Source organism: Equus przewalskii, chromosome 13 (genome assembly GCF_037783145.1).
Source record: "Equus przewalskii isolate Varuska chromosome 13, EquPr2, whole genome shotgun sequence".
Classification (NCBI taxonomy): domain Eukaryota; kingdom Metazoa; phylum Chordata; class Mammalia; order Perissodactyla; family Equidae; genus Equus; species Equus przewalskii.
In genome coordinates this window covers 30,569,000-30,595,434 of record NC_091843.1, presented here as the reverse complement: position 1 = coordinate 30,595,434, position 26,435 = coordinate 30,569,000, and the positions used below count along the sequence as shown (strand labels likewise).

The window sequence follows — 26,435 nt, the reverse complement described above, 5'->3', positions numbered from 1 at the left end:
CATGGGAAATGCTCACTACACAAATTAATAGCACAAAGAAGTTTATGAAAAGATGCTTTTATGAAGAAAAATTAATTTAACATTTTACAGATAGCTAAATATATAGAATGTGTAATGATTACAGTGTAAGCAGAGTCTGTGTTGTACTTCTTTTTTTTGAGGAAGATTAGCCCTGAGCTAACATCTGCTGCCAATCCTCCTCTTTTTGCTGAGGAAGCCTGGTCCTGAGCTAACATCGTGCCCATCTTCCTTCACTTTATATGTGGGATGCCTACCACAGCATGGCTTGTCAAGCAGTGCCATGTCTGCACCCGGGATCCGAACCGGCGAACCTCAGACCACCAAAGTGGAATGTGGGCACTTAACTGCTGTGCCATTGGGCTGGCCCCCTGGTTGTACTTTTTTTTTTTTTTTTTTGCTTTTTTTTTTTTTATTAATGTCATGATAGATTACAACCTTGTGAGATTTCAGTTGTACATTTTTGTTAGTCATGTTGTGGGTACACCACTTCCCCCTCTGTGCCCTCCCCCCACCCCCCCTTTTCCCTGGTAACCACCGATCAGATCTCCATATCAATATACTAAATTCCACCTATGAGTGGAGTCATATAGAGTTCGTCTTTGTCTGACTGGCTTATTTCGCTTAACATAATACCCTCGAGGTCCATCCACGTTGTTGTGAATGGGCCAATTTTGTCTTTTTTTATGGCTGAGTAGTATTCCATTGTGTATATATACCACATCTTCTTTATCCAATCATCAGTTTCTGGGCATGTAGGCTGGTTCCACGTCTTGGCTATTGTAAATAATGCTGCGATGAACATAGGGGTGCAACGGACTCTTGAGATTTCTGATATCAGGTTCTTAGGATAGATACCCAGTAATGGGATGGCTGGGTCATAGGGTATTTCTATTTTTAACTTTTTGAGAAATCTCCATACTGTTTTCCATAGTGGTTGTACCAGTTTGCATTCCCACCAACAGTGTATGAGGGTTCCTTTTTCTCCACAACCTCTCCAACATTTGTCACTCTTGGTTTTGGATGTTTTTGCCAATCTAACGGGTGTACCCCTGGTTGTACTTTTAATATGCTCTTTAGGTGTTTTTTAGGGTAGGACAAATGAAAGTTACATTTGTTCCGAATAACATAATATAAATATTTTGACATTTATATTTTTAATAAGTTCATCTGGTTTTCCCCATTCAATTCATGTGAAAAAGTTACAAAATAAAGCAACTTTTAAGTAAAACACAAAAAGATAATTTGATGTCATTCTCATGCGAAAATTTGTTTTCAACTGATTTTAAAATATTTTAAATTAAATTTTTGAGTAGGCAGTGCATTTAATCTGACAGTATAAGGACGTACTGTGAATAGTCTCTCTCACCTGTTCTTTATCTGTTCCCTTCCCACCCTCCGTACACAACTTTGTCATTTTTTGTGTCTTAGTTTTTTTAAATACAAATATAAACAGATACAAATAGTTAATCTTATATCTTTGAGATCTGATATTATCAGCACTCATTCTTTTTTACAGCTACTGTGTATTCTGTTGTATGGTTGTCACGTAATTTATTTTAACTAGTCTCTTATTCATGGAAGTTTGAATTGTTCCCAGTCTTTTACTCTTATGTATCAGACAAATAATCTTGTATATATATCATTTTGTACATGTGCAAGTATGTCCAAAAGATTTAAAAGTCCAGAAGTGGTATTCTCCATAAACGTTAGGCTCATTTTTGGTTCCACCAGCAGTGTATGAGATGTCCCATTTTCCTCAACTTTGCCAATAGAGTGCATTGTCAAACTTTTGTTTTTTGTTTGTACAATACTTATATATTATTTCTTTTCCTTAGAAACTTCAGGTTTTGTGGATAAACTATTTGAAAGTCTCTATACTAAGAACTACCTTCCGCCTTTGGAACTAGTTAAGCCTGAGCCAAAACCACCAGTCCAAGAAAAAGAAGAAATTAAAGAAGAGGTAATGCAAAGTTTTCTTTTGCTTTTGGGGGCTTCTTAGATCTTATTACCAGTATTATTCTTAGTTGGAAGTTGACCTCCTTAGAAGTAGTTATCTGCTGACTGAAGTTTCTGGGTTTTGGGCAATGTGCAGATTCTTTATCAGGGCTTCTTAGTTCCTTAGACTTGAAGAGCTGGAAGAATTTCAGATACCTTGGTTAATAATCCAAGAAATACTTTAGTGTATTGAGGAATTCAGAGAAATCTTATCCAATGACTTTTTAAAAAAGAAAACTTGGTTAAATATTGAGTCTCTACTGAACGTAAAGTACAGTCATATGCTGCATAATGATGTTTTGGTCAATGATGGACTACGTTTACAATGGTGGTCTCCTAAGATTAGTATCATACAGCCTAGGTGTGTAGTAGGCTGTTACCATCCAGGTTTGTGTAAGTACACTCTATGATGTTTGCACAACAATGAAATCACCTAATGATGCATTTCTTAGAATGTATCCCTGTCATTAAGTGACGCATGACTGTTAGTGAAACCTTGAGAAATCGTTAGGTAACACATTTTCATTTTTTCTTTTTTAACTGTATAGAGTTTTTTAAATAGTTAATGTAATTATAGACATCACTGTCAACATAGGAAAGAAAAGGAAAAAAAATGTTTTTACAATGTTGAAGTGTAAAGATGTGATTATAGATGGTCATCTAATTGTTTGGACCAAGGAGGAAATTTTACAGAGTTCATTTCTCATTCCTTTTATGTAAAGACGACATAGTATTATGTGATAAGAATATGAGTTCCAAAATCAGGCTGCATGAGTTAAAATAGTAGTTCTAAAGTAGGTTAAACAACTTCTTCCATTTTCACTTCAGGAAAATGATGATCAAAGTAGCATTCATCTTATTGAAGATTAAATGAAATTTTATATATACATACACACATGCACACACATATCCTAGTCCAGTGCCTGGCATATAAATGTTGATTAATTTACAGAAATATTTCCCAGCTTTTGTTTTTATTATAATTATTAAATAAACTTTTCATTTGGGAATAATTTTAAACTTAAATAAAAATTACAAGAACAGTACCCAAAACACCCATATACCATGTACCTAGATTGGAGATTTGCCCCATTAGCTCTCCTTAAAATCCACACCCAGAACTATTTTTCTGAATCATTTGAGAGGAGGTCAGATACATCATGACCCTTGACCCCTAAATTCTAATGTGTATTTCATAAGAATCAGGATATTCTCTTAGATAGCTATGGTACTGTTATCAGTTTCAATAAATTTAACATTAATAAAATAGTCTACTGTCTGTGTTCCAGTTTTGTCAATCGACCTAACAATGTTCCATTTTTATAGCATATCTTTTTCCTCTCCAGTACAAGATTCATTCTAAGCATCACATATTGTGTTTAGTTGTCATTTCTGATACATTTTTAAATTCTAGGCTGATTAAATTGACCCAACAGTAAAAGAAAACAAAATGTGGCTATATTTAAGATCAGTTGATACTACTTTCACTTTTTTGGTTTTGGCTCCTGCCTGCGAATTCTCTCATAAAGTCTTATTTTTTTAATTGTATCACTTTTTTGTGACGAAGATTGACCCTGATCTAAAATCTGTTGCCAGTCTTTGTCTTTTTCTTTTTTCTCCCCGAAGCCCCCCGGTACGTAGTTGCATATCCTAGTTGTAGGTCCTTCTAGTTGTTCTATGTAGGACGCCACCTCAGCATGGCTTGACGAGCGGTGCTGAGTCCATGCCTAGGCGCATGTCCTTTTCTACAATCATTGAAGGTCAGTGTCTGAAAGAAAGCTTGTTTGAATATAAGAGAAAAATTGTATTATCTTGAGGTTTGAAAGGACAGTTTTAAAAAAACAAATTGGTACACGATTTCATTTTGTATCTTTATAGTAAATCCTAAGTTTGCAAATTGTGAAAAATTTCTATGTGTAACTACCCCAAGTGATGTGTTCTGGCATTTCTCCTATTTTTCTAAGACTTTGTGTGTAACTTGTCATTCCTGACCTAAATGAAAGCTCATATAATATTGTATAAATATAATAGTTTATAGTACTTCTGTTAGATGAAGTGAAAGGAAAGGGTTTGAGGTATCACAGTACCTTTGACTAATTGACTTTCTGTCTGTGCTCAATTGTTGTAGTTGCTCTGAGTAGGTTACAGAGGAGCAAAGCTGTCTTAAGGACTAGTAGCTTTAACTTTCTTCCTTGGTCCCCAGCTACGTTGTACCATTAGTTGTTTTACAGTTAGACTGTTGGTCACATGGGGAACCAGGTGAGAGAATTTGGATCATTGGCATAACTCATCCTGGTACTGGAAAAACACTTGGTATGTATGTGCCATGATTTATGAAGCACAATACATTTTGTCTATAGTTAGAAAATTACTTGTACATTTGCTGTAGTTATAATTGGCTGTTATTAAACCCTTTACCCTGTCTGTCTGAGTTCACGAACATGTAAAAGAACAATCCATAAAGATGGTAGATCTTTGGTATAATAATTCCTTACTCACACTATACCATGATCATCTGAAATGTTAGAAGGGAGTTTTTCTTAGACCCAGTGCATATATTTATGACTAGAAATATAAGAACCTCAGGCAGTTTTTTCCCCCCTTTGGTTTGTCTGAAAATATTTCATTTGAATTTTTTAAAAACCCATTATAGAGAATTTTCAACCTACACCAAAAGGAGACAGAATAGTGTAACAAATTCCCATATATTCATCACTCAGCCCCAACAACCCATCAACCCATGGCCAGTCGTGCCCTGTCTGCATCCCTGTTTAGTACACTTTTATATCTAAAATGGTCCAGTAGAATGGGGGCTCTCAGACTTGGATAGCCATGACAGACTAAGATAATAAATTGTTAGAGCCACCCCTGATGGCCTGGTGGTTAAAGTTTGGTGTGCTCCACTTTGGTGGTCTGGGTTTGGTACCCAGGCGTGGAACCACACCACTTGTCTCTCAGTCACCATGCTGTGGTGGCCGCTTACATAGAGGAACTAGAAGGGCTTGTACCTAGAATATACAGCCATGTACTGGGGCTTTGGGGAGGGGAAAAAAAAGAGCACATATAAAATAGAGGAAGACTGGTACAGTTGTTAGCTCAGCAACAATCCTCCTCAAGCAATAAGAGGAAGATTGGCAACATGTTAGCTCAGCTTGAATCTTTCCCAGCAAAAAAAATAAATAGTTAAAACTTCTTAAATATGTGTGTAATGGTCACACATCTAATAGAAGATGTAAGGTAGAAAAATTTGTCAGGTGGAAAACATAGAAGAAACACTTTTAAAAGTTTGCATGCTTGATCATAATCTGATTCTGTAAAGAAATCTACTTTTCATAGTCTTAGAGTAGTAGGATCAAAGTAGGTAAGAGATTTTGGTGTATGAAGTCTTCATGTATATTACTAATTCAAGAGATAGAAGGCAATATAATGCCATATAACTTGTTTCAGAATAAAAGTTTAAAATAATTGTGGAAAAACATATCCTTACCACTGGAAGTTCTAGAAAATTTATTTAAAATAGAAAAGAATGCAGATTATTTTTAACTTAAAGTTTTTATTATGAAAATATTTGAAAGAAGCCAGAATAATATACTCAGCCCCTACGTAGCCATCATTCAGCTTCAATAATTGTAGACCTGTGGGGAGTCTTCTTTTTCTGTACCTTTAACCACTTTCTATCTTCTTAAATTATTTTGAAAAAATCTCAGACATTGTGTCATTTCATCTGTAAATACTTAGTATCTTTAAAAGGTAATATTTAAAAAGCCCCCAAATAGCTTTATCATATATAAAAATAACAATAACTCCTTAATGTCATCAGATACCCAGTGATAAAATTTCCAGTTGTTCATAAATGTCCATTTTTTTCCATTTGTTTGAGCCAAGCTCCAATCAAGTTGATTAAAATGTCTTTTTTGTTTAATTCCCTCTTCCTTCTTCCCTTTCACTTCCCTCTTCCCAGGGTAACTGTTACTCTTACTTCTAGTATTATGTACTAGTTTCTCCTGTTTTTTTCCTTTTTGATGGGGATGATTGGCCCTGAGCTAACATCTCTTGCCAATCTTCCTCTTATTGCTTGAGGAGGATTGTTGCTGAGCTAACAACTGTACCAGTCTTCCTCTATTTTATACGTGGGATGCTGCTGCAGCGTGGCTTGCTGAGTGATGTGTAGGTCTGCACCTGGGATCCGAACCTGTGAACCCTGGGCTGTTGAAGTGGAGCATGTGGACTTAACCACTACACCACTGGGCTGGTCCCCCTGCTTTTTCCATTTTATGTAACAGGAATCAATGCAGTCTTTTGTCTAGCTTTTTAAGGTCATTATTATGTGAGAGTCATCCATATCCTGTATGCTCTTTGACTTTTTTCCTTTTTCAAAGATTAGCACCTGAGCTAACAGCTGTTGCCAATCTTCTTTTTCTCTTTTCTGCTTTTTCTCCCCAAATCCCTCCAGTACACAGTTGTATATTTTAGTTGTGAGTCCTTCTAGCTGTGGCATGTGGGACACTGCCTCAGTGTGGCCCAATGAACGGTGTCATGTCTGTGCCCAGTGTCCGAACGGGTGAAACCCTGGGCTGCCAAAGTGGAGCACGCGAACTTAACCACTCTGCCATGGGGCCGGCCACTTTGACTGTTTTTTTAATAGCTTTATTTAGATATAATTCACTTATACAATTTACCTATTTAACGTGTACAAACGTGATGGTTTTTATTGTTTTCAGAGTTGTGCAACCATCACCACGATCCATTGTAGGATACAAAGAAGACTCATACCAGTTAAGCCATCATCCTCCAAGTCTTCCCCCTACCCCCAGCCCTCTGCAGCCACTCGTCTACTTTCTGTCTCTGTGGATTTGCCTCTTCTGCACATTTCATATAAATGGAATTATACAATATGTAGTCTTTTTTGACTGGCTTCTTTCACTTCAGGGTTCATCCAGGTTGTAGCATGAGTCAGTACTTCTTTTTTTATGGCTGAATAGTATTCCATTTTATGGATATATCACATTTTCTTTTATCCAGTCATCAGTTGATGGATATTTGGCTTGATAGGCAAATGGTTAACACTTTTTGGCGTTTCTGAATACTGCTGTGATCATTCATGCACGAGTTTTTTTGTGGCCTTATGTTTTTATTTCTCTTGGATCCTTTGACTTTTTAAGAATAGTTTTTCCCATTAGGAGTTAATACACATCCACCAAAAAAACCCCTTGGAAAATATAGAAAAGCAAAAAGAAGGAAAAAGATCTGCAAGTTGATGTCTTTTAAGTTTCTTTTAATCTTTAAATCATTTCTTCATACCTACCTGTTTGTCTCTCTCATTCTTCTTTTCCTCATTCTCTTTTTTCCCTCAAATTTTATTTTGTTTAAGAAACTTAGTAATTTGTCCTGTAGCGTTTTTTGCTGTCTGGATTTTGCTGATTGCATCCCAGTGAAGTAATATATCATCTGTATATCCTGTAAATTGGTTGAGAGAATGATTTTTAAATATAGTCTAACGATTGTGTAGTGCTTTTGCCAGCACTGTATGCTTGCCATATTGTGGCTTCCATTTTATGTTGCCTGAGTTTTATTAAATTATCTCCTGTTCCATTCACTCACTTCCTGATTTGGGTAATTGTAAGTGAACTTCTCCATTAGAGGGGCATTGTTCAGCTCTTGCAGAGGACTTTATTTACCTTTCTCTAGTAAAGCCTGTGTATTTGTTTTGAGATTAACTTCTGTTTAAGAACAATAAAATCACCAGCTCTTGGTTTGTGTTCAGTCTTAACTGTTAGGCTTTAAAAGAAACATTAACATTTCCATTAATTCCAATACCATTTTTCCATAATTCACGTGAAATACTTAGATTTATAGCATTTATTAACTTAACCATTTGTTCCTGAAACCTTTTCTATAAGATAAATCTACAGTCCTTCTCAAATGAGTTGTGTGTGTGAACATGTTTTATTAGGAAAACATAAACCATTTTACTATGTGATACTTAGAGATTTGCTATTTCTGTTTCAATTTAAAGAATGAATTGCTGTTTTCCTCCTTCGCAGCTATTCTCTACCTTAATTAACATTTAAAAGTTAACATATTGCTGTTGAAGTAATTTTAGCATCTTTTTAACTTTTCCCTGTTGCCTAACTTTTCTTGGATGTGATTTCATGTCAGTATTTCACTATATTTATTTGTGCCTTCTCTTACACCAGAAAAATGATCAGATGGATGTGTTTTGCAGTTTATAAAAGGACTGTTCTTGTTTCTAATGAATGTTTTTATATAGGTATTTCAGGAGCCAGCAGAGGAAGAACGAGATGGCAGGAAAAAGAAATATCCTAGTCCCCAGAAGACTCGTTCAGAATCAAGTGAACGAAGGTTTATGTTTATCTTTAATAAGAAAGACATTGATAACTCGCTTTTCAGTTACGTTATAAGGGCATTAAAGGAACTTTTAACATATATGCTGATTCCTTTCTCTAAACTGATTAAAGTTTAAAGTTCCTTCCAGTCTCTGTTTTTGTCTTTGTCATACTTTCTCTTCTTTTTATAAACAATCATCATTATGTACTTTCCCCAAGAGCTCGGGTGGGAGCAGTCTCCTTAGAGAATATTAATGAAATGTTCCATTTGCTTAGGGGTGCTCAGTATTAAGATCATTCATAGCATTTTGTATTATACGTAGTATAGTTTATATGTTGTCGTCAGTCTACTATCAAAAAATTAAATGTTTATTTAGGAAAACTTTGTTTTGAGCCTTTTTTCTTTTCTAGTCTTGTTTTTGTTTTTCCCTTACCCCCTCCCCCCATACTTTGGATTCACCTCTTTTTTGCATTTTTCCCCACCCAATGTACTTGAGGGAATGTTTTTTCTTTTTATATAATGGATTAGAAGAATTATGTGGTAGTCTTATGGCTTTCTAAAAAAGCATAGATGTTACAAATTTTGATGAATCAAGGGTATTTTATATTACCAATTTGTTTGCAGACTTGGTTTCTGTAGCGTAATATGGCTTTTATATCTGTGTATTATAGGACACGAGAGAAAAAAAGAGAAGATGGCAAGTGGAGAGACTATGATCGATACTATGAGCGAAGTGAATTGTACCGTGAGAAGTATGACTGGAGAAGAGGCAGGAGTAAGAGCCGGAGTAAGAGCCGAGGCCTGAGTCGAAGTCGAAGCCGGAGTAGGGGGCGCAGCAAAGACCGGGATCCAAATAGGAATGTTGGTGAGTGGATGAGGCTTCTTCCTAAAATTTCTGTAGTTGTTTATATTCCTATATCACAAGGGTACCAGAACTTCCCTTAAAGGTAGATGTACCTTTAATATGTCTGAGCAATGTAAAATCTAGAATTGACTCAAAAAACTTAATATTGATTTTGTTACAAAGGCAGGGCTCTATTCTTGGGATAGAATTAAAGGAGTTTGACTAAAAAGAAGCTTTTCATAAGCATATTATAGTACATGTCTAGACTGAAGTCATTTTGTATAATTGAAACACATGTCCTTTAATCAACAAAGCTATCACTACTCCTTCCCCCACTCCCCACCCCCACTAAAAGGTTGCCTAGGGTTTATAAAATTAAAAAGAAAAAAATTTAAGTAGATTACTGGGATCCCAGCTGCTGATTTCCTGGGGCATCAGTTTGGAAGTCAGTTCTTGCATAACATTGTTATTAAACATCAGTGGAGAAGCTGGCTTTTTTTCATTGTGTGTTGATGTTGATGTTATAAAAGATGATTTTACACAAGTCATTGGTCAAGATATGTCACATTGTTGATGTTCCTACTTTTAGGCTATATTAATAATGAGAGCACTTTGAAATATGGAAGCTCAGTTAAGTTTACTTTAATATTCTCATCTTTCCTATTCTGCAAGTGAGAAACATAGTTTAAGAATGTAAAAGTCTGATCTTATTTATTTCTTATTTTTATTTTGTCTCTAAAGCAGAGCACAGGGAAAGATCAAAGTTTAAGAGTGAAAGGAACGACTTGGAGAGTTCCTATGTGCCTGTGTCTGCACCACCTCCCAACTCTTCTGAGCAGTATTCCTCTGGGGCACAGTCTATTCCCAGCACTGTTACTGTGATCGCACCTGCGCACCACTCTGAAAACACAACTGAGAGTTGGTCTAATTACTATAACAATCATAGCTCTTCCAATTCTTTTGGTCGAAACCCACCACCAAAGAGGCGATGCAGAGATTACGATGGTAAAAATCCTCTTTTCTCTTACCCAAAAATACTAGTAAAGCAAATGTTGCTAATACTGTGTACTTTTTTATTGTAGTCCAGATTTTGTTAAATGGGATGAATGGGGAGGAGAATCTCTTTTGGCATATGCTTATTTTCTTGTTTGATTTAACGGTTTGGCTCTTGCTAAGGGAGTGTTCAAATTTGACCCTTTAGTTTGTTGTTCTTGTTACTTCCTATGCTATAAGTATACCATAGAATTTGGTAGACACTAGAAATTGTGATTTCTTTGTGTGGTGTTTGTGCTGAGAATTTGTTAAGCTTATGTAACCTATTTACAATTTTAAGTTACTAATTTTCCATTTGAATTATTGAATCAGTGTGTGTGTGTGTATGTATTTAAGTTTTTTATTATGGAAATATTTAAATATGTATAAAAGGTGACAAAATAATGTAATTAACCCCAGTGTATCTAGTGATACGTAACCTCACATCAACAGTTATCAGCTGATGGGCAATCTTGCTTTCATCTGTACTCCCACTGCTTCTCCCTGGCCTGTATTACTTGAAGCAAATCGCAGACAGCATAACATATTTTTCTATAAATATAGAATGTGTATATTTTTAATTTTATTTATTTTTAAGTAGGGAATAGAATCAAATCATAGTTCAGATGTTACCTCACTCTCACCCTCGTCTCCCAGCCACAGAGATCTCTTTCCCAAGGCCAATTTAATGTTAGCAATTTCTTGTATATCTTTCCAGACTTAGTCTGTGCATATGTACAGAAGCAAATACATATATTCTGCCCAAGTTTCTTTTTTACATAAATGCTGGTATACTGTTGACACTCTTCTGCATAATGTTTTTTTCACTTAGCAGTATTTCCTGGCGATCATCCCAATTAATACATAAAGAACTTCTTCAGTATTTTTTAGTCTTCTTAGTATTCCTTACTTACAGAATTGTGCTTACAGAATTGTGTGTTTAACCTATTCCTAGTGATGCACGTTTGGGACGTTTTAATATTTTGCTGTTACAAATAATGGTGCAGTAAATAACCTAGTACGTAATGCCCACTTGAATATTTTAAACTAAAGTTTCAACTTGTAGATATAGCAAGAATGATTCCTTTAGAATAATATCTTGAAAATAGGTAGTTGAAATTAGATCATCTAGTTCAAGTTGCTTCCCTCTCCTAGCCTTTGCTAAATTAATATTTGTTTAAAATATCTCAATTTTTATTATGAAAACTTAATAGCAAGGGTTTATTTTCTATGTCCCCCTTATTTGCTTATCTTCTTGTTTGCTATCTCAACAAAGCGTAGTCTCATAGTATAGAAGGTAGAGAGTACATACACCTGCCCCTACCTCAGGGATCTGTGACAATTAGCAGAATAACACTAAGAAGGCTTTAGACTCCTTGGAGAAAAAACACTTTGTAAGTCAGATTGGTGGGTTTTTCAGGGACTTGTTTTGTTTTTTGAACTCTAAGTAGATCATAATAAGACTTTTCTTTTATTCTTACAGAAAGAGGATTTTGTGTACTTGGTGACCTTTGTCAGTTTGATCATGGAAATGATCCCCTGGTTGTTGATGAAGTTGCTCTGCCAAGCATGATTCCTTTCCCTCCACCTCCTCCTGGGCTTCCTCCACCACCACCTCCTGGAATGTTAATGCCTCCAATGCCAGGCCCAGGCCCAGGCCCAGGTCCTGGCCCAGGCCCAGGCCCAGGTCCAGGTCCAGGTCCAGGTCCTGGCCACAGTATGAGACTTCCTGTTCCCCAAGGACATGGCCAGCCTCCGCCTTCTGTTGTGCTTCCCATACCAAGTAAATATAAGTTTGTTGAATATTTCTTTCTTTACTGAAGAATTATATTTAGAAGAACCGATCCCTGTTAGCTAACTTAACACTAGATTTAAAGTTTTTGAAAGATGAATTAATAATAGAATTTGGAATATTTTCCCGTAGCAAAGATGCTATTCTTTCCTTTTTTCCATCTATTTGTTACATTGCATTAACTGTAGTACTTGTAAATGTAAATTTTATCAGTAGTGGCCTAATGTATATTGACCTGGAGTCAAAATCTTGCTAGTTGATAGCATTTTGAGAAAGCCAGTGTTTTGAAGATGTCAGAAAAAAGAATGTACTAGTAGTTTAATGAAATTTCCTAGTCTTTAAAGAAAATCTCTTCAAGCATATTGAAATAATTTTTAAAACCTAAATTATTATGGAAATCTTCAAATATACACAGAGGTAGAATAATCATATGTATACCACATGTACCATCATCCCGTTCAGTGGTTATCATTATTCAGCTGTTTTTTAATCTCATTTATCTCCCTCCTGCCCCCTGACTTTTTTTGCTGGAGTAAATTGCAAATGTCATTTCACTGGTTTGTACTTCAGTATCAGTCTCTTTACTGATAAGGACTGGTTGTTTTTGTTTTTGTTTTTTTTTTGAATGATTAATATGCTGTTATCACATCCACCAAAATTAAAAGTAGGAAGTGTTTAAAGCTTAACCGTTGCTGGTTAGGAGAAACAGAAGCAAGACTAAATTTTGTAAGACTAAATTGTTTTTAATGTAATTGAAAAAATTATGAGGTAAATAGTTGCATGTGCATAAATTTAAGACAGTATCTTTTTGAAGACATTTAACATTGTTAAGAGATGACAAATTATTGTTTTTTAAAAATGATTTATTTCCATTCACTTTAAGTGATACTTTTTCAGTTTTCTTTTTTTTAACTTTTTATTTTTGAAATTATTGTAGACTTACAAGAAGTTGCAAAATTAGTTTAGCTTGATCTCATGTATGCATCACCCAGCTCTCTTGCAGTAACATTCTTTATGAACACATTTCGTTAAAGTTGATAAAGGTTTGGAGACATTTTCTGCATGGATTTGGTTATTAGAAATACGGTTATTTTAATGGCATTTGTGAATATTTAATACTGTCACATAAATGGTATGATTGTGAAGCTCAAGTTGAGATTTTATTCCTCAGACAAAAAATCATCTTCATATGTAGAAATTCCCACAATAAAAGAATTTATTTCAATGTAGAAAGAGATCTGTCTAAACAAGTTCTGTAGAACTTTACCATCACCCCAGAAAGTTTCTTCAAGTCCCTCACCCGCACCCCCCAGAGGCAACCAGTTCTGCTTTTTTTTTCCCCCTGGATTAGTTTTGTCCATTCTAGAACTAAAATGTCATTTTAATTAATTATGCAGTTCATAGTGCTTACGACTGCATATATCAAATTCCTTAATTCTGTTCTAAGCCAAAGTAGTTATTTTAAGTATGGATATCCAAATTAGTACTAGTATAGTGAATATTTCTATTAGTTAGAAAACTTAACGCTCTGCCTTTAACTTTTTGTTATCTGTAGGACCACCTATCACACAGTCAAGCTTGATAAACAACCGTGACCAGCCTGGGACAAGTGCCGTGCCCAATCTTGCACCAGTGGGAGCAAGACTACCTCCTCCTTTATCCCAGAACCTCCTTTATACAGTATCAGAACGTAAGTATATATTGTTTAGCTTAAAATTGCTAGGATATAGTAAAGCCAAGTTTTCTCATAGCAGTGTTACACTATTAAAAAATTCAATTTCTATTCTTATGGACTGTGTCATATAAAAATTATATTTGTATTCACAGGCAGTTTAATATGTAGTTATGTTGTATAGACATATTTTAGTTTTGTGCAATAATGGGAGAGAAGACAAGGCCTTCTGTATTGGAGAAGTCTGCTCTGCTGTAGAGTAACAACATTTAGTTTCCTCTGAAGGAAATTTACCTTGAAGCTTCTATTCAAAAATTGTTTCTCTGATTGAATTTCTAAAATGTAAGGCTTATCTCCTAAGAGTATACAAAAGGTCAGATAAAATATGCCTGATAGTTATTTAACTTGGATGCTGGAGTGAAGATAGCATCATTTAAACTAAAATATTTAGTGGCTAGGCTATTTATAACATTTGTGTTTAACTGTAATAATGTATTTTTCTTGAATCTTAATTCTCTTTTATTTCTTAGGTGTTTTTTTTTTGTTGTTTTTAATTTACTGAGGTTTTAAAAGAAATGCCTTTCTCCAAAAACATGAAAAATGATGTAGTTGGTTGTTAAAAATGTCAGATTGTGAGATTTTATTTATAGAGCTAGGTGACTTTATAGATAAATTCACCTTGTGTGTAACTGTGTTTATCATAAATATTTCTTCATCTCTATCATGTCATGGAGAGGCAGTTCAACAGGGTAATTAAGCCTGGATTCAAATCCTGGTTCCAAAGCTTACTGTCATTGTGACCTTGAGCAAATTACTTAACCTCTTTCTATCTTGATTTCCTCTTCTGTAAAATGGAAATATAATAACATCACTCACCTCATTAAGGTTATTTTAAGGAATAAATGAATTAATACATTTAAAGCATCTATAACAGTGCCTGGCATCTAGTAAGGTATATATAAGGATTAGTTGTTATAATATTGTAGTTATTATTGTCTCCTTAAATTTCAACTTCTCTGTAATCAAACGTGTTATCTTCTCCTTAAGCCTCTACCTCCACCATCCCTATTTTTCGGCAGTGGGAATAATACCCACCTCATCTCCTAGAATTGAAACTTTGACATGACTGACTCATTGCTTTACTTTTTTACATCTAGTTAATCAGAAAATCCTTTCTCTCTTTCTTTCAAGTATCCCTGTCTCTCTATTGCTGCTGTGGCTTCTGCCCTCAACCACACTTGAATCACTTCACATTTGGATTAATGCCACAATCTTCTTGACTCCATTATATCCCCCCCAATCAAGTCACATCACGTAATGCTGCTTATGCTAATTTTCCTGAGAAAACCAACCGTGACAGTTCCTCATGAGAACTTTTCACTGGCTGCTGTTTCCTTCTAAACCATGGATGAACCCCTGTCTGTATCTTCTGACTCTATAATCTACCCTCCCTGGTAATCTTTTTTCACTGATTCCTCACATGCATCTTCTCTGGTCAGGCCAGTTGTACACTGTGCCCCTAGTCATGACTCAAACTTTCTTTTCCTGTCTTTACTCCTGGTAATATGCTCTTTCTTCTATTCTTTCAAGGCCCAAGTCTTCTAAGTACATAAAGAACATTATTGCTCTGTTTTAAACTCCTACAGCACCAAAAACATTTATTACATAATGACATATAATTGTATATAGGCCTACTGTTTGGTTTCTTTTCATGTGTGTAAATCTTATGTTCAACTGAGTGTCTTCAGAACGGAAGCCACGTCTGATACTTAAGTAATTGTCCTTCCTGTTTCACATTTAATATCTCAAAGTCTTCTAATTAATATAGAGCCTATTTACAGTACATATTTGTTTTACTGCTTCTCTCATTTTTTAATTATGCGAAATTTCAAACATTTATAAATATAAAGAATTTATTACAATGAACTCCCATGTACCCCATCACACGTATTCAACATTTATCAATCCGGTTTCATCTGTTCCTGGGTGAATTAGCTCTTAACATTATTTCTTAATGCCTTTGGACTTGTAAATATGAAAAATGGTTTATTTATCTGTGAGTCTTTTGCAGATGGCACATTTTTATACTGTTAAATTTAGCATTGTGACTCATGATAAAAATTGCATTTTGTTTTTAATTTAAAAGAAATCTGGCAATTACCATTTATTTTAATATTGTTAAATTTAACATTGTGATTCACTATAAAAATTCCATTTTGATTTTAATTTAAAAAAATCTAGCAGTTACCATTTATTTCAATGACTTAGCTTAATATTCATTAATTTAGCAAATTTATTGAGTGCCTACTATGTGCCAGGCATTGTGCTACACACTAGGGAGCCAAGATGAACAAGATACCTGACCTCATGTTACTTGAAGACCATTTTCCTACTATTTTTAAAAGCAAGGATGTTTCGTGGTATATCAGTGAAGGCCTTATAGAACAGAAGTTCCAAACTTCTGTTTTTCAGGGGCTGGTAACGTTTCTAAGAAAATTGTGGGGACCAATTCAGTTAGCAACTTCTTGTTTTGCCACCTTAAGGACTGTATATGAAAACATCTAATATCATTTCAATTTAAAAAATACATTTTTACACCAAAAAAGACAATACCAAGGTAAAGGACAATACTTTTATATGAAATATTAATTAAATTTTTTCCTATTTTTGTCTCAGACTAATAAAAGGGTGATAAGTTCCTCCTGGCGTTTGTGAATTACTGCTTTAGAGGATAGTCTTATGTGCTGTGTCAGTGTTTATAGAGATTTAGTTAGTAGGCAACTGAATATTTTGAAAGTTACAGAATATTCATATCAACTTAAAACTTTCTACTCTGTGAACTGCTTTCTTCCTTTCTTAAAAGGTAAAATTTGATTCTAAAGTTTATAGAGAAATTTGAAAACCTGGGATATAGTTCCTGATAACAATCTAAGCATTAGCAAAATCTTTTTGGTGTATTATAGTTTGTCAGTCATAAATTGTTTCTATCTTTCTATTGACTTGATTTAAAAAGAGTTTTTTTCTTTTAAAAAAATTGCCTTTGAAACAGATAAGTTGAATCCTTAAAATTGTTCAGGTTTACTTTTCTAAATACTGTAACTGGTAATTTCAGGAAAATAGAACTTGCTTCAGTTCAAATGAAGTAAAAAGCTGTACGTATGTTTGCAATGTAATAGAGAACTTGAGCTGTCCTTAAAGTTGGGAAAGTTTAAATTATTATTTTGCCATTAAAATTATCGTTAAAATTGACAGCACAGAAAATGTTTATAAGTGCTAAACAGTATATCAGATGGTATTTAGTTACATCAGTAGGGATCCAAAGTAAACAAAGAAAAATGAGATTTGGGTTTTTGGAGGTAAGAATAGGAGTCTGCTCAGTGCTAGTTAGGTACTGCAATATACAGATGAATAAGAGTGATTTTTCTCCTAAGAACCTAAAAATGTAGTAGTGGAAAAGAAATATGTAAAAAAACCCCACAAAAAGCAATTGCAGTGTTGCTGTTATAACTAAGTGAACAGAATGCCTCAGAAACACAGGTGACAAAGGAACTAATTCTGCCAAAAGTAAGCCCTTCATCTAGTCTGTAATTATCACTTGTTTTCAAAGAAGACAATTGAACGTTAAAAGGGTTACCATACTGTAAAACTGGGTAAGATATACATGGTTCCTGGTAGTGCTATTTAAAAACTGATGTCAAATGGTTATAGTTTAGAAAAAACTCTTGGAAGCTTTTTTTTTTTTGAGTTAAAATGTCACAGACACTGAAAAGAACTTAAATAATGAGATGTAATTGGAAGTATATGGAAACACAGCAGTACATACACCTGTTAGAATCAACTGTTTCCTCTGAAATACTTAAACATTTTATGCAAATTTGAAGTTGCCAACTGATTATATGTTTTTTGGTTTTCACAGGACCATTTTTAAGTATACTTCCTTTTCTGCCTTAAATTTGGTCGATCTGTTCTGCTTTTTTGAAGAAGACATAGAAATATTTTATAACAGCTAAGCTCATTGTACTGAGTATATAAAAAAGTAACAAAATATAACATCCTGGATTGTAGAGACGATTCTTAGGTTGAAGGCAGTTCCCAGTTTTCAGATGAATTTACATAAATTATCTGTATCTTTCTGAAAGTACATTTTCTGTTATCAACTATGTGAAATTATTAAAATGCTGAAAACCTACACTTGAGATTCCTCATTTAATTCTGTGCAGTGTGTAACATTTCTCTGTGCAGGATTATGGATTTTGATGTCCAGAAAAGTGAATCAGTGTCTAGTAGAGTCATTGTATATTGTCTAGAGTTTTTCTTCCCTTGTATTTTACTTGGATTTCTGTTGCATTGGTTATCGTATTGCCCATTTCTACATACAGATATTCATCCAAAGAAATACTTAGTTTTCATTGGGATACTTTTAATAAATGTTCATCCCTCTTTTTTTTTTTTTTTTTTTAAAGATTTTATTTTTTCCTTTTTCTCCTCAAAGCCCCCCGGTACATAGTTGTGTATTTTTCGTTGTGGGTTCTTCTAGTTGTGGCATGTGGGACGCTGCCTCAGCGTGGTCTGATGAGCAGTGCCATGTCCGCGCCCAGGATTCGAACTAACGAAACACTGGGCCGCCTGCAGCGGAGCGCGCGAACTTAACCACTCGGCCACGGAGCCAGCCCGATGTTCATCCCTCTTTAAGTGAATCTTTATTGAGTTCGTACTATGCACCAGGCACTGTTTAGGCCCTGGAACTTCAGAAGATGTGCCAGGGACCTTGGATTCTAATAGAGAAGACACATGATAAATATGGTCAATAATTGTCAGATGTAGCTTTTTATTTTTTCTAGTTGAGCTTTTAGTTTGAGGCTTAGGATTTTTTATCCTATGAGTTCTCTTAAAGGTAAAATCAGGGAAATTACAAAGAGTAGCTAAAATTTTAATTAGAATAAAGACCATCTTCAACTGACTAGAGTTAACATTAAGAATGTTGTCAAAATGTTGGTATCAGGTATATAAGATATGTGAACAGCTTAAGATAGGAAAATGAACTTGGGGGTTGGCACTTTGGAATTATCCACTCACTCCCTACATTGATCAAAACTAAATTGAATGAATATAAATTGTGACTGGTTCATCTTCACCATTATAGTAACCTGTTTGATTTTTTTTTGAGGAAGATTAGCCCTGAGCTAACATCTGCCACCAGTCCTCCTCTTTTTTGCTGATGAAGACTGGCCCTGAGCTACCATCCATGCCCATTTTCCTCTACTTTATATATGGGATGCCTACCACAGCATGGCTTGCCAAGCGGTGCCATGTCTGCATCCAGGATCTGAATTGGCGAACCCTGGGCCACCGAACCGGAACGTGCAAACTTAACTGCTGCACCACCGGGCTGGCCCCTATTTGATTTTTAAAAATACTTCTCATTATGGAAAATTTCAGGTATACACAGAAGGAAAACAAAGACTGTAGTAATCTTCTTGTACTCATTTACCAGCTTCAGTGTTTATCAGTATATGGTTAATCTTGCTTCATCTATAACTCACTCCTGACTTGATTATTTTAGAACAGGTCCCAAACAACATTTCATTTGTAAAAACTTCATTATGAACCTCTAAAAGATAAGGATTAAACACATATACACAATGACAATACTTTATCACACTCCCAAAATATTTATGAGAGTTTACTCTTGTCAAACATCCAGTCGGTGTTCGTATTTCCCAGTTGTATCATAGATGTCCTCTTACAGCTGGTTCGTTTGAAGCTGGATCCAAACAAGCTTACATGTTACGTTTAGTCGATAGGTGTCTTAAGTCTTTAAATCTGTAATGACTTCCTCTACCTTTTTTCTTTTTCCCTTGACATCTATTTGTTTAAGAAACAGTTCACTTGTCTTGAAGAATTTGTTTCACATTCTGGACTTGGCACATTGCATCCCATGGTGTCGTTGTACATATTCTTCTAGCCCCTCTATTTCCTGTAAATTGGAGGTTAGATCTAGAGACTTAATTAGATTCACATTTTTTTCTTTTTTCTTTTTGGCATGAATATTTTATTGATGGGGTTGTATACTTCCTGCAGTACATCATGATGTCCATAATATCAAGCTGTCTCCTTTCTGTGTTAGAAATAGTGATCAGGGGCCGGTCTGGTGGTGCAGCGGTTAAGTTCGCATGTTCTGCTTCTTGGCGGCCCGGGGTTCACTGGTTCAGATCCTGGATGTGGATATGGCACCCCTTGGCACACCATGCTGTGGTAGGTGTCCCACATATAAAGTAGAGAAAGATGGGCACAGATGTTAGCTCAGGGCCAATCTTCCTCACCAAAAAGAGGAGGATTGGCAGCAGTTAGCTCAGGGCTAATCTTCCTCAAAAAAAAAAAAAAGAAATATTGATCAGTGTGTACAGTTGTTTTCATCCTCATCTGTCCATTTAAAACGTTGCTCATGGTTTCAGCAGCCATTTGTGATCATTGCCTAGATCTTTTGTTTCATTAGGTGTTACAAAAGTATGATATTCTAATTCTATAATTTCTTCTACACTTTTTGGCTGGCATTCTACTAAGTCAAACTTGGCAGTGTTAAGCATTGGGTGATCCTGAAATGCAATTTTTACAGGAAAGACAGGGTACATGCTGTTTCCTTTCATTTATCAATTTTCAGAACAATGAGTTGGTTTCCTAGTATCTTCCAAAGGGGACCACTGTATTTTTTTTTTTAAGTATCATTATGAACTCATGGATTTTTAACACGTTTGATATGTTGCACCCATTATAGCCCTTTTTTTTTGAAGATTGGCCCTGAGCTAACATCTGTTGCCAATCTTCCTCTTTTTTCTCCCCAAAGCCCTAGCATATAATTGTATATCCTAGTTGTAAGTCCTTCTATTTCTTCTATGTGGGATGTCGCCACAGCATGGCTTGATGAGCAGTATGAGCAGTATGTAGGTCCGAATCCAGGATCTGAACTGGTGAACCCTGAGTCGCTGAAGGAGAACGTGTGAACCTAACCACTACGCCGTTGGGCTCGCTGCTGTAGCTCTTTGTGATGTTCGAATTATCTCATCTTTGACCAGTGGGAGCTTCTTCATGTTGGCTCCGGCAGGTTGTTTTTTTTTTGTTTTGTTTTTGACATGCTAGTGTTTGATCGCTGTCTTGCTCCTGGAAGGACAAGATATACCACAGTGTGTACCAGGCTCATTTTATAAATTATCTGCTCAGACCTAGAATCAGCCTTTTATCTAAGGAACCATTTCTTTTTAAAGTAGTATTTAGAGACCTCAATAGGTGTTGAAGAAAATCAGGCTGCATTTGAGTAAACAGCCATCTTTCTGAAGTGTTCGATGCATGTTCTTTGTCATTCATTTTAAAAAGACATTGTGCAAACCAGCCTTTTAGTTTCCAATTTACTTTGAGACAGTTAATAATTAAATACACTTGGTACATTGAGTGTTGTATCAGAAATTCAGATTAGTCATATGGGCTCAGATTATACTTCCCATTTTTCTCTTTAGCACACTACTTCATTCTGCAAGGAATTCTCTGCAGTAGGTCATTCTTACAACTATTTTCAGATCGTTGAGAGGACATGTTAAATTATTTTTGCAATGTAATGATTGATCCTCTTTTAATGTAAGTTTTGAAAGGATGAGTGCTAAGCAAACAGCTAAGTGGTCTGCTGTACCATGTGATTTGTCACGTCCTCCTTTGTTCCATATATAGGAAGAGAAGGGTGGTAAAGTTTAGCACATCTATTTCCCTTCTACATTTACTATGAAATCAGGTGGTTGCTTTGTGGCTTCTCCTATTAAAGTGTATTAAAAATCTTTTGGAATTTTAAGGAACTTGTATCAGGCGGGAAAAAAATTCTAAATTCGCTTTGTTTTGTGTCACATAGTGAATGTCTGACTATAGATATAAAATATTGAGTAAATCTTAGAAGTAGGTCTCATATGGGGTAGTCAGTGAAAAAAGATACTATTAAATGACCAACCAAAGGGAGATTTTGCTCCTTGATACCTTCTCTTTTTTTCTACTGTTGTGTGAAATTTGGCTTCTTTGTGTCTGACATTCTTGCGTCAATATGTATAAACTCTGAATGTACTTTCTTTTCGAAGATTGTTCTTAATATCTGAGGTAATTTATACATACAGTTGGTCTGTTTATCTGGGGTTTTGTCCTTTTTTTCTTTCTCTATATTTATCTACTTGCTCATGGGTTAAATTTTCACGATCTTGTTTAATTTTTTCTTTTGAACATTTCTTATTCTCGTGAGGGCATGCTTGTTTTTGTTTTTGTTTTTTTAGTTCCTTTATTACTATTCTTTTTTCTGCTCCGAGATATGGGAGTATATTTTGTGCAAACCTGAAATTATGTGATTTTGGAGAGCAGTGTTTGTGTTTTTGTTTTTTAATGGATGTGACAGCCTTCATAACTACATGTCTCATTGGATACAAAACTCTACCTGAATAATATAACTCAGGGCTCCTTTGTCTAATAATTTAATATGGTTGATCAGTTTGGGGTAAAATTAGCACATAGTTATTCCATTTAAGATGATAAAAGATGGAGATGATGCAATCATATTACCTAATTCTTACCCTATCTTTATACCTCATACATCCTAACCAATTGCGTTTCTGTTTCTTGAGTTAGAATCTCAGTAACATCCTTCTTGACTACTGTTCCCACTGGTGTACTTTCTCTGTTCTTGGCTCAAGTCTCAGAAAGTATATCATTACCTAAGAGAAGCTTGTGACTCTCATTCCCGGTTGCCCTCCTATTCTTTCCTCTATAGGACAGCCCATGTACTCTCGTGAACATGGTGCTGCTGCATCTGAGCGACTTCAGTTGGGGACACCGCCTCCTCTGTTGGCAGCTCGTTTGGTGCCACCTCGAAACCTCATGGGATCCTCCATTGGGTACCATACCTCAGTCTCCAGCCCCACCCCTCTGGTCCCAGGTAAGCTTTGCTGCAGATGGCCATCCAAGTCTCTGATCTTTTTGTACCATAAGCTGGCTAGCCTAAGACGTGACCTGGCATCCTGATCTGCTGTCACAAATTCCCATTAAAGCTCTTGGGTAGTTTTATTTTCTGTTCCTCTGCTTCTTTGGTTTGTCCCTAGTGGCTGCTAGATGATTAGGCCTCCTGTGTGTCTATCATCTCTGGTGTCCTCTGTATTTTCTTTCAGTGCCTCGGTAACAAAACTCAAGCTCATTTCTTGAACAACTTTCTAATTGGATAGATAGGAAGAGAATATTGACTTGAATGTTTTGTAATCAGTTATACGTAGAAGAAAACTGGGTTAACTTTTCTTTAAAACAAAACAAAAATGTCTGGTTTCTTGCTGATCATGAATGAACATGTCTTTTTCTCTCTGTTGTATGGAGTGGCTGTGTAGAATGTTGTGATTTCTTGAAAACTCTTCCATCCTACTGACATACATTTTAAAGACCTGTGGAGTGCTGTGTGGGTGTCTCATGAGATTTTTAACATTTCTCACTGTGCCTTTAGATCTCAGTTCATCCTAATTAGCTAAAGGACTCTTTAAGTTGCTTGGGGTCCTATGTATTCCCAGGAATTATAGAACATGGTTATTTGATTATGTAACTTCTTTAAAACTTTCTGCAGCCTTAACTGTAGGAGATTTTCTGTCAAGAGTGCCAAGTGGTAACAGAAAACTTTTTAATCATGATGTGCTTATCTTACACTGAATCATAGAACTTAATGGTCAATAATAAACATCTACATGTACCTTATCTTGTAGCTGAAACTTAATATGAACAGCATCAGGAATTTTTCCATTAAGAAATAAAAAAGACACAAGGACATCAAATCACAATTGGGAAAATCAGTGTCTTCACTCAATCTTAATCCTTCTTTTATTTTATGTAGCATGAAGAAGACATAAACCATGTGGAGAGCAACACAGAGTTTTTTTTTAACGCAAAATAGTTATTTAGTGTTAGAATTTTAAAAATTAAATTTTTACTTGTAGAGAAAACAGGGAATGTGATAAAAGTGGCATTGATAGGCAAGTGGTAGTAAGATAATGATTCCGTATATAAATAGAGATTTTTTTTTTTTATTGGCACCTGAGCTAACAACTGTTGTCAATCTTTTTTTTTTCCCCCTGCTTTATCTCCCCAAATCCCCCCCGGTACATAGTTGTATATCTTAGTTGCAGGTCCTTCTAGTTGTGGCATGTGGGACGCCGCCTCTACATGGCCTGACGAGCAGTGCCACATCCGCGCTCAGGATCTGAACTGGCAAAACCCTGGGCCGCCGCAGCAGTGTGCGCGAAATTAACCACTCGGCCACGGGGCCGGCCCCCTTATAAATATAAAATTTATCTTATTTAACTGTTTGAAATAAAACGTTTTGAAATATGTTTCATGTATGAAACAAGTTCTTATATCTCCAGTGTAAAGTACAGTTAACCAAATTAATAGATTGGTTTTTCCCTCCTAATTAAAAGAGTACCTGGAAATTGGTGAGACATGATAACATAGGGGACTCAACCAGTCCTTTATATATGGTGTTTGTGTATGTGAAAATTTCTCTTAAAAATGTGCACTGAAGTTTGGATTGGTGATTAATATATAGGATAAAAATGACTATGTAAATGAATCTGGAAATATATCGGTAATTAAGAGTGGATTTATGTATCTATGTTTTGTGACAGGAGCATTTTTATTTCTTTCACTTGCAATAGACATATTGATATACTGTAACTCAAAAGAGAAATATATATGGGCTGATATAATTATATTGAAGAAAATTCCACTTTTGCAATTGTTTACTTTATAGTAATGAGAAACTGTTTACTCTCTTATTTGTTATGTATTTTTGTTGTTTTGTTTTCCCTCAGATACATATGAACCAGATGGTTATAATCCAGAAGCTCCTAGTATTACCAGTTCTGGTAGATCTCAGTACAGACAGTTCTTTTCAAGAACACAGACACAGCGCCCAAACCTGATTGGTCTAACATCTGGAGATATGGATGCAAATCCAAGAGGTGAGAATGCGTCAAACTTTTTCTGATGCTAAGTGTTATACAGAACTTGGGTATAGCATGTCTTACGTCACTAAGTAGATCTCTAAAGGTACTTAGGCACTCTCTCTTTAAAGGGTGCTATATAATCGTCTCAAATGTTTTTGGGTAATTTTATCTTCAAATTTTACTTTATTTTGTTTTATTTTTTCTGCTTTTTGTCCCCAAATCCCCCAGTACATAGTTGTATATTTTAGTTGTGGGTCCTTCTAGTTGTGGCAAGTTGAGACGCTGCCTCAATGTGGCCTGACGAGTGGTGCCATGTCCACGCCCAGGATCCAAACCAGTGAAACCCTGGGCCGCTGAAGCAGAGTGCGTGAACTTAACCAGTCGGCCATGGGGCTGGCCCCCAACAAATTTTATTTTAAAGCTGTAATTAGAGTATACTTATTTTAAAATAAATAATACTAATGTTATTTAATTACTATTTTTGAAGGACTTTAGGGTGTATTAGCTATGTACTGGGTACTGTGCTAGATATTAAGTGTAGAAAGATAAAATGATATGGTCTCTTACCCTCAAAGAACTGATCCTTTAAGGGCCTGCTTTATGTCATAAGAGCTGTGCTTCACACTAATAACAGTGAGAACCTGAAACACTGAGATAACATTATCATTTGGCCATTTTTAATACTATGATTACAGCCATTTGTTAGGACCTTTACAAAGCATAGTCACAAACCTTAAAGATTAAATGGAAACATTTACCTTTAATATGGGTTTTTTCCTCCTCCCCTCAAGAAAGGATTGGTGAAAGAGTTTGATGAGATTATGATTTGTTACTTATTATTATAGTTAGATTTTCAGTATTTAATTTCAATTTGAATGACTGGCTGTGGCCACTCTGACAATATTTTTCTGATTTAATTATATGGTGAGCATTTTCCTGTTCTCACCTTCTTTTCTAACCTGATTTTGTTAATTTTTCTTTACTGCCGTTAATAATACTATTACCGCCACAGGCTAACAGTTTTGTATCCAGACTAAACCAAATGCTTTTATATGTATTATTATCTCCCATATTCCTTACCAACAGCTACTTAAAAGAGATACTGCTTTTATTCTCTTTTTGTAGATAAAGACACTGAGGCTTAGAGAGGTTAAAGAACTTGTCCAAGGTCACATAGCTATTAATGACAGAATTGGAATTTGAACCAAGGTTTATCTAATTTCAAAGAATATGCTCTTATCTTCTATGCTGTAATACATATATTGTTACTAAGTTACCTGAAATTAGTGGGAAGTTTGTATCTCAGAATTTCAAGTTTTCCCTTTGTCTCTAGCCTCGTCTGTCTGTACATTCGTACACAGTGATCCATAGATAATCTCTCAGTGTGGAAGTCATGTGGTTTTTGTACAACAGACTTGGCTTTTGTCATCTTGGGCAAGTCACTCAACCTCTAGCTATATCTCTTTCCTTTTTTTATAAAGCATTTCAACAGTAAAGAAAAGCATTAGGCAATGTCAAGTGGTAATGATAACAGCTATTTTAGGGAATACATAATGGCATCTCAAATTCTAGAATGCTTTATGCCGTCACAATTGCTATCTCCTCTGTTAGCCTTCTGAAAACATAAGCCCTATAAAGGCAGGGATCATACAGTAGTCCCCTTTTATCTGTGTTTTGCTTTCTGTGGTTTCTGTTAGCATGATCATCCGCAGACTAAAAATATTAAAT

General features: G+C 35.4%; 1 protein-coding gene across 4 annotated transcripts in view; it reads left to right on the top strand.

Annotated features, from left to right (window-relative positions):
- Window positions 1-26,435, top strand: part of RBM27 (RNA binding motif protein 27) — a 69,288-nt gene that overhangs the window by 13,442 nt on the left and 29,411 nt on the right. Inside the window, exons 3-10 of one of the 4 annotated variants that reach the window (XM_070569311.1) lie at window positions 1,857-1,981; window positions 8,288-8,379; window positions 9,036-9,229; window positions 9,950-10,213; window positions 11,724-12,023; window positions 13,588-13,722; window positions 22,499-22,663; window positions 24,573-24,722. In XM_070569311.1, coding sequence (XP_070425412.1) covers window positions 1,857-1,981; window positions 8,288-8,379; window positions 9,036-9,229; window positions 9,950-10,213; window positions 11,724-12,023; window positions 13,588-13,722; window positions 22,499-22,663; window positions 24,573-24,722 — 1,425 coding nt within the window. The remainder of the gene's footprint in view (window positions 1-1,856; window positions 1,982-8,287; window positions 8,380-9,035; window positions 9,230-9,949; window positions 10,214-11,723; window positions 12,024-13,587; window positions 13,723-22,498; window positions 22,664-24,572; window positions 24,723-26,435) is intronic. The other 3 variants (XM_070569313.1, XM_070569315.1, XM_070569314.1) reach the window with 3 other exon arrangements.